Source organism: Euleptes europaea, chromosome 11 (assembly GCF_029931775.1).
Source record: "Euleptes europaea isolate rEulEur1 chromosome 11, rEulEur1.hap1, whole genome shotgun sequence".
In the NCBI taxonomy this organism is placed as follows: Eukaryota; Metazoa; Chordata; class Lepidosauria; order Squamata; family Sphaerodactylidae; genus Euleptes; species Euleptes europaea.
Genome location: NC_079322.1, coordinates 70,206,014 through 70,220,571, shown reverse-complemented (window position 1 = coordinate 70,220,571; position 14,558 = coordinate 70,206,014). Strand labels below are relative to the sequence as shown.

At 45.4% G+C, this 14,558-nt stretch overlaps 1 protein-coding gene across 1 annotated transcript in view; it reads left to right on the top strand.

The window, feature by feature from the left end:
• DPP6 (dipeptidyl peptidase like 6) overlaps positions 1 to 14,558 on the top strand; it is a 442,706-nt gene that overhangs the window by 406,332 nt on the left and 21,816 nt on the right. Inside the window, exons 17-18 of the mRNA XM_056856977.1 lie at positions 11,092 to 11,132; positions 11,902 to 11,908. Coding sequence (XP_056712955.1) covers positions 11,092 to 11,132; positions 11,902 to 11,908 — 48 coding nt within the window. The remainder of the gene's footprint in view (positions 1 to 11,091; positions 11,133 to 11,901; positions 11,909 to 14,558) is intronic.

Below are 14,558 nucleotides of genomic sequence, written 5' to 3'. Positions count from 1 at the left end.
CAAGGGCTAAGTCTGTTGTGCATGCAGAAAGGTTTGATGAAATTAAACTATTGTTTTTTTGGGGGAAGTGACCGCGGAACAAGCTAGATCAGGGATCCCCAACATTTTTGATCCTGTGGTAGGCTGACCATATTTCCTTGAGACAAAAAGGGGACATTGGGATGGCAAAAACGGGACAGGGGTTATGTAATATTAGTGTAACCCAATCGGACCACTGTTTCTATGAGAATTTACCCAGCCATGCCTGCCTGCAGCATAAGAAATGTCAGAACTGAAGGAAACAAACGTTGGGAGTGTAATGAGGTGCAAAACGGGACAAAGTTGACATTTTAATTAAAAAGACTGGATGGCTGGAAAATATAATAAAAACGGGACTGTCCCTTTCAGAATGGTACATATGGTCAGCCTATCCTGTGGGCACCTTTGGAACTCTGACACAGGGTGGTTAGTGAACCACAAAATGTCAGGGAGCCCCAAGGATGTATATAACTAACACAAACTCTTCAACATTTCAGGCAGAAGAGTTTTAACAAGATGCCCTTTTAATCTGCACAGCCAATCAGAAGCCTGGATAGGTACATGGTCAACCTAGCCCCACCCATTTTCTGCTTTGTACCTGCCTGCTTTACTGCCTCCACGTGGTCACACCTAGGGACTTGTATAGTTGTAAATCAAAAGGAAAAATAACCAAATGTACATACCATGCCCAGGATCGTCTGTCTTCCCCCTCCCAAATGCCCTCCCACCTCACAAAATAAAATCTAGTTTTCACCTGGAAGCTGCCTTGAACTACACGGAAAGACGAGGTTAAAAATGTTTTAATTAATCAACTAATTAGTCCAAGGAGAAGGAGAAGAAAAGACTTGGTTTTTATATGCCGACTTTCTCTACATTTTTTAAGGAGAATCAAATCGGCTTGCAATTTCCTTCCCTTCCTCTCCCTACAACAGACACCTTGTGAGATAGGTGGGGCTGAGAGAGTTCAGAGAGAACTGTGACTAGCCCAAAGTCACCCAGCTGGCTTCATGTGTAGGAGTGGGGAAGCCAACTTGGTTCACCAGATTAGAGTCCGCCGCTCATGTGGAAGAGTGTGGAATCAAACCCAGTCCTCCAGATTAGAGTCCGCCGCTCTTAACCACACCATGCTGGACCTTGTCTATGCTAAACAGGTATCTGCTCTCCATAATGTAAAATAAGGGCATCTAAGCAGCTCCTGAACTCTCAGAATTGTTAAATCGCATGGAAACAAGACCGCATTGGAAATGGTGATGATTTCACTTTGCTAGATGTGTGTATATGGAAGTACATGCATAATGGGGGGGGGAGCCTCTCACTTGCCTTAGGGGTTAAGTATAGCCGTTCAAGTCGCTTTTTTGATGTCTGTGATTGCCAGCAAATGCCACGAACATCTGTCTGCGGTATTGACTCTGAAAGCACCGTGGCTGGGACAGATCTTTTAATTACAGCCAGTGGCTCAGAGATGCTCCCGGCCTTTTTGTTTATTAGTATGATAATACGGCCGCCATGTATGAACTTGAATGCACCGAGTGATGAATAATTCATGGCTTAGCAAATAAAGAGATCCTGGAATCTGTACACTGGGGGTGGGGGGTAGGCATGAGAGGGGGGGTTGCCAATTACTACCTTCTGGGGCCCTTCCAGTCTCCCCCCCCCAATTCCACTATTGCAGCTGCTTTTTCAATCATTAATCATTTCTTGAGAAAGACTCTAGTGGAGGCTGGTGGAAACAATTTCAATTTTTACTGTTTACATACTGGGGATGTCTGAAAATTGCCTGCTGTGTGCTGGGATCTAAAAGAACAGGGAGGGGGTCAATAGTTAACATTTTTAAAATGCCTTTTTCTCGTATCCCATTAATAGTTTGGGTTTGGGTGACGGTTTGAGGATTGTGGTGGTTTCCCCATTGCTGCTGCATTTCTAAACCTGTTAGTTTATGCTGCGAATGCCAGGGAAGATGTTTCATGTATATACATCTCCTTTTAATGGATACAATCTGAACTGAGGAAGCAAGACAAAACGACTAAATACTGGGGTATCGTCTTCAGCTTGTAGCCTTTATCTTTAACTCCATCTTCAGTCTCCAATCAGTGTTGTTTCAACCAGCGTTTTATCATGAACATTAGACTTGAAATAGACTGCTTGTATGTATGAAGAACTTATGGAGTATTCTAGGACCCCTGTGATGCAGTGTGGCAAGTTGCAGTACTGCAGTCCAAGCTCTGCCCACGACCTAAGTTCGATCACAACGGAAGTTGGTTTCAGGTAGCCGGCTCAAGGTTGACTCAGCCTTTCATCCTTCCGAGTCAAATTGTCAAATGAGGACCCAGCTTGCTGGGGGTAAAGAGAAGATGATTGGGGAAGGCACTGGCAAACCACCTCATAAACAAGTCTGCCTTGTCAACGTCAGGATCTGACGTCACCCCATGGGTCAGGAATGACTTGGTGCTTGCACAGGGGACCTTTACCTTTTATGGAGAATTTTATGTGGCTTCGAATGGTTTCTGTATTGTTATCCTTAGTAGTATGTTTGTAGAGTTGTGTATGTACATTTTGGGATTGCATTATAAAGTCATAAAATTGTAGTTTAGGATCTTTCTATATATTTAGTGGCCTCGTGTTGCTGTTTTTTCTTTTTCTTTACTGCAGTCTTGCAGCATCAGTTGTGTACTTTTACCGCAGCTGCCGATACAGCACAGAGACAACAGGGCTTTCTCGTGGCAGGTTTCCCTGGCCCGGTTCCCCGCAGTGGTCATTTCCCTTCCCTGGCACCACCAGAGCCGTTCCAGTTTTTTTAAAAAAAATCAGCAATTGAAGATTATGATGTCATTATGAAGTTTTAAGACCCTGTGCATCAGGCTCCCTGCTTTCTTTCTTTGGAGAAAGCCTCTAGCCCCTTTTGTAGCAATGAAAAAGGTTCTTTCTCACTTTGGTAATTGTTTGCAAGTGAATTTTGCTGTTTCACACAGTAAAATTCAATTGCAAAGTGCATTGAAAGTGGATTGAAAGTGCATACAGGAAGAGGCATATATCTCTGCAATGAAAGGAGCTAGAGACTTACTTTTCTTTTCTTTTTAAATGAAAGCTAAAAATTCACACAACCTGATCAACAGATTGTTACACTGCTATAAGAACATTCAATTGCAAATTTAAAAATCAAAAAGCACCCCAGTCATGGACAGAGGCAATGGCTGTGACTGGGGCAGGAAAATGGCTGTCATGTAAACAGGACCGGGGTAGTCCAGACTTTCCCACCCAGCCAGCAGCCATCCAAGCTTTGCTGCAATCTGAAGCCAGCGTGGTGTAGTGGTTAAGAGAGGTGGTTTGGAGCGGTGGAGTCTGATCTGGAGAACTGGGTTTGATTCCCCTCTCTTCCACATGGGCAGTGGAGGCTAATCTGGTGAACCAGATTTGTTTCCCCACTCCCACACATGAAGCCATCTTGGTGACCTTGGGCTAGTCACACTCTCTCAGCCCCACCTAACTCACAGGGTGTCTGTTGTGGGGAGGGGAAGGGAAGGCAATTGTAAGCTGGTTTGAGTCTCCCTTAAGTGGTGGAGAAAGTCGGCATATAAAAACCAATTATTATTATTCTTTCCCCAACTTTCGTTGCAAAGCAGGTTTGGGAAAGATCAGAGAAAAGCTGGGAAACCCAAGCGGTGTGCAAATGTGCTACAATTCTGTGCGGGAGCAGGAAAAAAAACACCCACTTCTCAGCAGAATCCAACCTGGGGCAAAGAACCCATGTAGAAACAGCCCCCACTGATACCATTGACAAAGTGAGTGTCAGAACAAGCAATAGCAGGAGTCTTTCTCTTGTCAAACTGTGCAGGCTGGAATCCAGACAGGATTGTGCACAGGTGTGCGGGGGGTACCAATGTTTGCTTATGGTGGTTGCTTGCTTATCCATCTCATCAAGAGTTACTCCAGAGGTCCCTGATCTTCAAGGGAAGCTTTTAGGGGACACTAGATGCTACTGCTCAAAGAGGAGGAGGGAGAAGGTAAAACAGCCCTCTTTGCACATAGAATGCCACATGGGGTACATTGAATCCTACCCGTGGATTATTAGCGAATGAATAGTGTGCCGTCAAGTCGCAACCAGCTCATGGCTTCCCAATCCACGGGGTGTTCAAGGCAAAGGATTAGCAGACGTGGTGTGCCATTGCCTTCCTCTGCATAGCAGCCCCCGTCTTCCTTGGTGGTGGCCCATCTAGGGTTGCCAGGTCCCTCTTCGCCACCAGTGGGAGGTTTTGGGGGCGGAGCCTGAGGAGGGCAGGGTTTGGGGAGGGGAGGGACTTCAATGCCATAGAGTCCAATGGCCAAAGTGGCCATTTTCTCCAGGGGAACTGATCTATATCGGCTGGAGTTCTGTTGAAATAGCAGGAGATCTCCAGCTAGTACCTGGAGGTTGGCAACCCAAGGCCCATCCAAGTATTAACCGTGCTCAGGCTCAGCTGGGTACCTGTGTTTATTTTCCAAGTAATGCTTGCATGTTAGCTAGAGCCTTCTTCTTTCAACGATCTGCTTTAATGTTTCTTCTTGTATGCATCATAATCTCTGAGTGTTTAGTAAGATCATCAGCAGCTAAATTGTTACCACTCGACTTGACGGCACTTTACACACACATTAAATAAAGCCCCTTTTTCTGTAACTGCAATTATAGACTGCCTCGTTACCTCCAGGATGTCTCGTTGTGGCAAGCTGTAATTTTACACTCATCTTTGAACACCATTCCCTATTTAAGCCCACACCAGAGATAATGAAGAATATTTCCATGGATGGCTTTTATACTGGCGAGAAGAGACTCTATTGGCCAATAGACCATAAAACGTTGCTTGCAGATTGCATTACCTGCTTTAAATTGGTCAATGGCCTTCCACTGAAAACAGCACACATAGGGGCCATGGCTCAGAGGTAGAGCATCTGCTTGGCATGCAGAAGGTTCCAGGTTCAATCCCCGACATCTCCAGTTAAAGGGACCAGGCAAGTAGGCAATGTGAAAGACCTCTGCCTGAGACCCTGGAGAACTGCTGCAGGTCTGAGTAGACAATACTGACTTTGGTGGACCAGGGGTCTGATTCAGTATAAGGCAGCTTCATGTGTTTAAGGTATATTGTTTCCTTTGCACTCTCAAGAGTACACAACCAAATTTTTCACCATCAGTACCAGCTTGGTTGGGACCTGCACAGAACAGTTCAGCATAGCAACACACGAAGCTGCCTTCTACTGAATCAGACCATTTGCTCATCAAGATCAGTATTGTCGAAGGCTTTCACGGTCAGAGTTCATTGGTTCTTGTAGGTTATCCGGGCTGTGTAACCGTGGTCTTGGTATTTTCTTTCCTGACATTTTGCCAGCAGCTGTGGCAGGCATCTTCAGAGGAGTAACACTGAAGGACAGTGTCTCTCAGTGTCAAGTGTGTAGGAAGAGATCAGTATTGCTCTCTTGTGGACTCAGGTAGAGATCTTTCACATCACCTATGACCTGATCTTGTTTAGAACTGGAGATGCTGGGGATTGAACCTGGGACCTTCTGCATGCCATGCAGATGCTCTGCCTTTGAGCCACAGCCCTTCGCCTTCCATGAAAGCCACCGAGACTAGGGTTGGTAAGGAGAACGCAGTTCTCGTGTCCATATTGCTTATGCTTTCAGAAGCTCCCAGTACAGAGCCTGAAAAGAATTCCTGTGTTTGGTGACGTGTAGCTCTTCAAAAGGGGAAGGGGAATCAAAAGCAGATAGGATTGCCACATGCTCACATAAAGCAGGTAGGATTGCCACATGCTCACGTACAGTCCGTCTGGCTTGCGCTTGTGCATTTAACAGCACTTGGGTCTGCACAAGCCAGCAGGTGAGGCTTTTCACAGTGTGGAGGTAAGCCTCTTCACCTGCAGGTTCAGCCACTCGAAAGGGCTTCTTCTGGTAGCTTTATTTAGTCTCGGGCCAAGATTTCCCATGGCCTTTCCCTCTTGGGCAGAAGAGAGAAGCTGTGCCAATGAAAGCTCTTTTCTGCTTTTCTCCCGCTGTTGGTTTGCACCAGTGAAAACCAGACGGTCAGTTCTCAATGCGTTTTACTGGATTTCTAGACAGGTTGATAAGAAGGAGGAGGAGGAGGTGTTGTTGGTTTTTATATGCTGACTTTCTCTACCACTTAAGGGAGAATCAAACCAGCTTACAATTACCTTCCCCTCCCCACAACAAACACCCTGTGAGGTAGGTGGGGCTGAGAGAGCTCTAAGAGAGCTGTGACTAGCCCAAGGTCACCCAGCTGGCTTCGTGTGGAGGAGTGGGGAAACCAACCCAGTTCAAAAGATCAGAGTCCGCCGCTCATGTGGAGGAGTGGGGAATCAAAACCGGTTCTCCAGATTAGAGTCCACCGCTCCAAACCACCGCTGAACTGCTGCACCACACTGGCTCTCAGTTGCATTCCAGCCTTCCTCCTCTTTTCGGTGCATGTGTGAATCCAACCTTGGTGTGTTTGTGTATGGAAAGAGGGGTTTGAAAGATGCACGCGCAAGGACAAACAAATATGCTTTCCATCCTTATTGTTCATTTCCAGCCCTTTGCTTTTCTGACATTTGAAGCACAGCGAAAAAACTGCACTGTAATTTCAGATGCATCGCCGAATCCCATCAGCTGCAGGTGACAGAGAGAAGCATCGGCCTCTTGTGTTGCGTTTAATATCATTCTGGAGTTTGTCTCTATATGCCCAACTAAATATCTATGAAGGAGGGCCACAGAAATCACTTTTACTTCTCTTTCTCAGTATTCTACAGATTAGTTTCATTCGCAACCCATTTAGCTAGCGCAGAATAAAGGAATCGCCTAGTTAATGGAGAAAATTTCTCATTAACAGAGAATGGAAATAAGAATTGCCTCATCAGTCAAAGTGTCTGTCTTTCCCCCTTATCCGTGCCATGCAAATGAGGGGCTTATCTGAAAGGGGGCGGGGAGGAAGAAACCGGTTAACAGTCTGTTTTCTTCCTGCAAAGGAAAAAAAGAGAGACTTTGATGGAAGTCTGGAATCCTTTTTGTGAAGACTAATACTAGTACAGATGACATCAAACATACCCCCTTAACACAGAGAGTTGTAGCCCTTGTTCTACCTGGGTTATTGGTATGCTGTGCTTGGGAGAAAATACTTTCCTGTACGTTGATAATCCTGTACATCCCCCCCACCCAAAGTGAGATGACAGTAACCTGTAATTCTTTGTTTATCAATTTATTTTTACATGATAGGAACACTTCACCATGCGATGATTTCATCAGAGATCCAAATTGATTGGCAGTGCTTATATTTGCAACGTTCAGAACTATAGGATTCATTCTGCTTCCCAAAGAGTTGATTCTTGCCCTCACAGTCTGTTTGATGAAGAGTTCTTTATGACCTACTTCTCTGTGTGTGTGTGTTCCAGCAGTGATTAGTATATCTAGGCACAAGAATAGTGAAAGGCATGTGGAACATTTTGTTGTAGTTTTGTCTTCAGACAGCCCTTGTAACCATGAGGACTAACAGCTTTAAAAATAGTCTGAGAAAATCTCCAAGGGGATAGAATCTTCTACAGGTTGAGTATCCCTTATCTGGACTTATGGAAGCAGAAGTGGTCTGTATTTCGGATCTTTCCATATTTTGGAATATTTGCATATACATAATGAGATATCTTGGGGATGGGACCCAAGTCTAAACATGAAATTCATTTATGTTTTATATACACTTTATACAAATAGCATGAACGTAATTTTAAATAATATTTTAAATAATTTTGTGTACATTGACCCTTCAAATAGCCAATTGGCGTGCTGCTGAGGGCCTGCGGGTAATTCCTGGATGCCGGCTCAAAAAGTCCGGTTTTCGGATCAGCCCGGATAAGGGATGCTCAACCTGTGACTATAGATCAACTTGACACACAACATTTGTTTCACTATAATATTTTGTCCGTTCTAAAATATCACAATGGAAGATAGTGGAAGGGACCGGCTCTTAGTTATTCAGTCTGTTTAGGGCTCTGCGAAGCAAAAGTCAAGACTCTGAAGTGTGCTGTAGAATTTAGTGTGTCCTTGAATCACCAGTATAATAGGCTACTAGAGATTCTCTGCACTCCGCAGGAGGCAGGCCATCAGTTGCATTCTGTACCAACAGCAACTTCATAGAGCGTGTCCCATAGGACCATTCCTCTTATCTGCCTTCCAGGTTATGAAGCACAACTTTGAAGCATTTGCTGACTCAGACTCCATCTTCAGAAATTTGCACAACCCTTTGCTTCGCTATAACATTTTGAGATTGCATCTGTAATTTCATTTCCCCCCCTGCCCTTGCGTCGTAGCTACTAGAAAGACCTGAATCCTAAAGGCTAAGTTTGCAATTGGTAAAAATTGGAATGAATTAAAGCGATATGTAAAGATATAGTGGAGAGTCCCCCTCGAGCGGCCCAAGTTTTAAACATCTTGGTCCACGCTGGTTTGGAAAGATGATTTCAAAATATGTGTGCATTTAGGTCAGAGATTGCCCATCTTTTCTCATTGAGGCTCTTGTTACAATGTTTTGCGGGAGCAGTGTAAAGGGGCAATTTGCAACTTGCTGTGAGTCTTTGAAAAAGCTGTGTGTGCGCGCGCGTGTTAAGTGCTGTCAAGTCGCTTCCTACTTATGGCGACCCTATGAGTTAATGTCCTCCAAAATGTCCTACCATTAACAACCTTGCTTAGGTCTTGCAAACTGAGGGCTGTGGCTTTCTTGATAGAGCCAATCCATCTCATGCTGGGTCTTCCTCTTTTCCTGCTGCCTTCCACTTTTCCTGGCATTATTGCCTTTTGCAGGGACTGTTGTCGTCTCATAATGTGACCAAAGTACAATAGCTTCGGTTTGGTCATTTTAGCTTCTAGGAAAAGTTCAGGTTTGATTTGTCTTTTTGGCAGTCCACGGTATCTGTAAAACTCTCCTCCAACACCACATTTCAAATGAATCATCTTTCTTCCTTACAGTTTTCTTCATTGTCCAACTTTCACACTCATACATAGCAATGGGGAATAATATGGCACTTGCCTAAATTCTCACAGAAACCATCCAGAGTGAAAGGTTACATTTAGGCCAATTGCGTCACATTTCAGAAGCTAAGCAGGGTCAGCCCTGGCCAGTGTTTGGATGGGAGACCACCAAGGAAGTCCAGGGTCTCCACGCAGAAGCAGGCGGTGGCAAACCACTTCTGTTCATCTCTTGCCTTACAGGATCGCTATAAGCTGGCTATGACTTGGTAGCAAAAAACAAAACTGTTTCCAGTGTACGACTGAAGTCGTGTGCTTGAACGTATCGTAAAAACAGGGAACTGCAACCGGCCAGAGTTCCCAACTGAGTGTCCATGGGGGATAAGCCCTAATTTGCATATGTGCTTACAGTGATGGAACTGTCTCACATGCTGGTCATATACAGACGAGGAGAGGTCAAGGATATATTTAAGAGTTTCAGAAAAAGAAGAAGAGTTGGTTTTTATATGCCGACATTCTCTACCACTTAAGGAAGAATCAAACCTGCTTACAATCACCTTCCCTTCCCCTCCCAACAACAGACACCCTGTGAGGTAGGTGGGGCTGAGAGAGCCCAAGGTCACCCAGCAGGCTTCTTGTATAGGAGTGGGGAAACAAATCCAGTGCACCAGATTAGCCTCAGCCGCTCATGTGGAGGAGTGGGGAATCAAACCCGGTTCCCCAGATCAGAGTCCACCGCTCCAAACTACCGCTCTTAGCCACTACACCACGCTGGAGGGGGTTGGTGTATGTGAACGTTGTTGTGTAGGGTTGAGGGAAAGTAGCCCTGCTTCTTCTGCACAAGTCGGATGGGTGAATGAGCCCTCCCCTCCCTGGAATCAGACCACCCTACTGTCCACCTGGCAATCCCACCTGCCACTAGAGCTGGTACGGGCATAACCGTTGCAACCCTTTCATTCATTTTGCTGGCGGGGGTGGGGGGGCTGCTGCTGCATAAGAGCTGTCCCCTGCATGCCTCCAAATGTTCACTTTGTTCGACTTGTCTCCAGCCAGGCATACGAGAGAGAGAGAGAGAGAGAGAGAGAGAGAGAGAGAGAGAGAGAGAGAGAGAGAGAGAGAGAGAGAGAGAGAGAGAGCGCTGCGGAAGCTGATGAGAGAGAGAATATTTCACACTCCGAGTAATCTGTTTAGTCATCGAAGGCTGTCTTGCTACAGTCGTCCTCACATTTTGAATTTGCGAGCAGGGAAACGCAATGCATACCCGCCAATGTTTCACAGATAAACAGAGGCACGGTTATTTGCAATGCTTTGAGTTTGTACGGACGTGCGTGCAAAATCAGGACTGGCTGTGCATTTTTCTTCAGCCCAAAGGCATCTCCTAACAGTGGCAGAGCAACTGTTTTGTATCAGAGACAAATGGCAAAAAATAGGAATCGCTCTGGGTATTTGTTTATTTATTTATTTAGCTATTTATATCCTGCTTTTTCTCGCCAATGGGGACCCAAAGCGGCTTATAACATCGTTCTTTCCTCCTCCATTTTATCCTCACAGGAACCCCTGTGTGGGTAGTTAGGCTGAGAGGTGTGACGGCCTCCAAGCCACCCAGCAAGCTCTCATAGCAGAGTGGGGGTTCAAACCCGGCTCTCCCAGATCCTAATCCGCCACTCTAACTTGGAGCTTTTGATAGTATCAGAAAAGGTGCTTAGAGAAAGATTAATTTGAAATAAACTCACATAACGTGCATTTTTAACAAAACAAAACACAAAGCTTTGTTTGCCTTGAACATCCTCCATTATCACGGATATACAAAGATTATATGATATCAAAATAATCCTTAAGCACAAGGAATTTTAATTGTGTTTGGGCTAATTAAAATGTTGGCAAATGGGTTAAGACGCGCTGAGCGCTGTGTTGAAAAAGGGCAGTGGGATTTTCTGCCTTGTTTTCATCAGTGGCTGACGATTACCCTGCATAACAGAGTCTGTGATCAGTCTTAAATGAAAAGTAATCCTTCGCCATCTCCAGTTCCATGGGATACAGAGTCAGGCTCTGATATATCATTCTAATGTAAGCGATTTCTCTCTCTCTGTTTTCCAGGTCCAAGGGTCCCGATGGTGAGCGTTTACAGCACAGCGGATGTGCTGGCTGGGACAGACGACCCACCGGTGAAAAGTAAGTACAGGCCTCGGGGGTTCCCGTTTCCCATTTCAGCTGCGATTTTTAGAACGAGGAACGAGACTCATAACTTGGCCGTATTCAGTCTAAATGGCAACAAAATCCGTTTTGAGAGCATTGGTTATAGTTCTTTTTATGCTTCATATTAAGATGAAATATAAGTGCTCTTGAGGAATCGTCAGAAGGGGGTTAAAATGCAAAGCGACCAACCTGTCCGGTGCAATAATATCCTTCCCCTTCTCTCGAGCGCCATTGGGATGGACCCTCACCCCCCATTCCTCCCCTTCTCTGCCCCTTACTATGATGCATTCTACTTCAGAAATGCACTACCCATGTTTATTTTATGAGTCACAAGATAGTATGTGCAGGATTAGCGAAGGGGTCCATGTTACAGTTTCATATCAGGACCTAGATTTCTAAAGATTCTCAAGCTGTGGAACCTGTTGACTTGGGCTGCCAACTCCAGGTTGGGAAATCCCTGGAAATTTGGGGAGGGGAGGGACTTCAGTGGGGTATAATGCCCTAAAGCCCACCCTCCAAAGCAGCTGTTTTCTCCAGGGAAACCAATCTCTGGGAGTAAATTGTAATTCTGGGAAATCTCCAGACCCCACCTGGAGGTTGGCAGCCCTACCTGGTTCTGGGATTGGACAGTTTTTTTCCAAATCAGCTTTTGACAGCTTTCGCACAGCGCTCATTGGGCTGCCATTAGTGACCTGTGCTTGGGCCAAAAAGAAAAGAAGTGGTATTTTGAGGGGAAATAGTAAACATAGCTAAATTGTGGAACTCCCTGCCCCAGGATGTGGCGATGGCTGCCAACCTGGAAGGCTTTAAGAGGGAAGTGGACATGTTCATGGAGGAGAGGGGTATTCATGGCTACTAGTCAAAATGGCTACTAGTCATGATACATATCTGTTCTCTACACAGTATCAGAAGAGCATGCCTATATTAGCGGCTGTGGAACACAGGCAGGATAATGCTGCTGCAGTCATCTTTGTGGGCTTCCTAGAGGCACCTGGTTGGCCACTGTGTGAACAGACTGCTGGACTTTATGGACCTTGGCCTGATCCAGTGTGGCCTTTCTTATGTTCTTATGTTTCATCCTGAAAAATGTGAGGGAGGGACTGAATGTGGGAGCTGTGGAATGGTACCTACCTGCTCATTTTTGTGGTTTGTTTGCGGTAATGTTTAAACGACAAGTGCATTTGCACCCATGTGCACCCAATAGCATGATTACCTTGCCCCCAAGAACTTTGCTGTTTAAAGTCAGTTCGTCCTGACCTGGATGGCCCAGGCTAGCCTGCTCTCGTCAGATCTCAGAAGCTAAGCAGGGTCGGTCCTGGCTAGTGCTTGGATGGGAGGCCTCCAAGGAACACCAGAGAAAAGCAATGGCAAACCCCCTCTGTTAGTCTCTTGCCTTTAAAACCCTACTGGGTTGCCATAAGTCAGGAGCAACTTGATGGCACTTTAAACACATAGGTCATTTATGCATGAGAGTTTTACCTGAGGTTTGTTGCTCACTCGACCCACACCATCCTTGTCGGGTATCTATGCACCAGCAGTCTCCAAGCTCAAATCAAGTCCCTGCCCCTTTAAATGCTGCTTTGTAATTGGCTTACTTTGTAGTGCTTACTGTGAAGAAAATGCCCCCCCCCAAAAAAACCCTATTGCCAAATAAAAAAGCATTTTAAGGGGGGGGGAAACAAAAAATTGAGCAATCTGAAAGAGGGGGAATCCAAACCTCATTTTTAAAAAGCCTTTCTTCTGTTCAGAAAGAGCTCCAAGGAAGCAGGAAACATTTGAATCCCCGCCTCTTTACACGCTGCTTTGTAATTGGCTGCATGCTTTCTGTAATAGAAGCCAAGCTTGGGTGTCCCATGCTTTACCTTATGCATGGAGATTTCACCCAGGCTGAGCTCAGGGGAGAGGGAAGAATCAGGTTAACAGAGGAACGGGAAGTCCCAGGATTTGTGAGGGCTGGCAGTGAGGTCATCTCTAATGGAGGGGAAACTCATGCATAACTCCAAGGAACAACCGAGACAGACTGGGGGCAAATATGAGTAAAAGTACCCATGCATCAATGACCAAAGTTAGTATATAGGGCCCTACACAGCTTGGATAATAAAATGTGTCCCATTAGAGTCTGCTGAACTAAAAGAAGGGGAGGTGTCCATTGCACCATTTTCTCCATGAACTGGTACCGTCTTTGGGTCAATTCCTTCCCTCCCCCCACACACAAATATTTAACACAACATTAACTTAAAGCAAATGCATTCAGGCAAGCCAAGATGGTGGTGGCGCAGACCAAGGGCAGAGTCAAGGAGGTGCAAAGCAAGAGACCAGAGTAGCACTTGTCAACGGATCCAGGTGGCAAACACAAAGCCGTACCCATTTGCCCGGTCACCTCCTTTTGCACGTGATTGTCCCGCGCCCAGTTTCTCGTTGGTGACGCAGTGCTCTCTCGCTCTGTGGGATAAAGGGGAAACCATTGTGACGGCCTCTCGTTAGCCAAGTTCTATTTGTTTCATAATACGAAGCCACATTAAGGGAGTATTCTGCAATAATCAGATAACTGTAAATCCCACCAAATATTACGCTGTGCTTACATTTAATTAAGGACTGGCTATTTGTACTTCGTAGACAAGAGCTCCCAGAGGTCCTAAGGCGGGAGGGGGGGGAATGAGAATTCTCTTGAGATACGTCTGTCTGCGCTTCCACTCTGCCCCTGCCTTTCTCTGGATGCAATTATATGAGCAAATAGAATGTCTTTTCCGGAGTCCCTGCGTGGCCGGCCTCTTTCTGCTGATAAAGCTAATTGTGCGAGCCATAATTAAATGAGGAGCCTAACATTTAACCAAATGTAATAGTCTGTTGCTTTGGAGCTTTTGTGGGAGTTATGATTTCAATAAGGATGAGACGAGGCTTTTCAGGAACAAGTTTGAATACTCATTGAACCATTAAACCCCACCTGCTGAAATATCTATGGGAAAAAAAACCCTCATTAATTGGAAATTGACAGGGTTTTGTGATGCGGCCTCTCCTTTTGAATTCATCGGAGACAGGCATGTGGGCTCTGAATATGATGATGAGTTGCAGAAACTTATTAACTTGGGTGGGCAAGGGGAAATGCAGCATTCCCCCTGTTCTGAGTGTGATCCAAGCATAGGAGGCGTCAGGGGAGAGAAGTAATTTTTTCTTGTTTTTTTCTTTTTCTTTTCTTTTTGGGAGAGAGATAATTTTGAATGGATGGGAATCCCCAAATTTCCACCTCTTGTTAACTCAGCAGCTTTCACATCAAATACTCTGAATGGTCTTTGTCCTAGTCAAGATACTTGGCAGCATGCTCACGAGCAAAAAGGGATGCTAAGTGGAAGGGGTTTCCCTCCACTCAG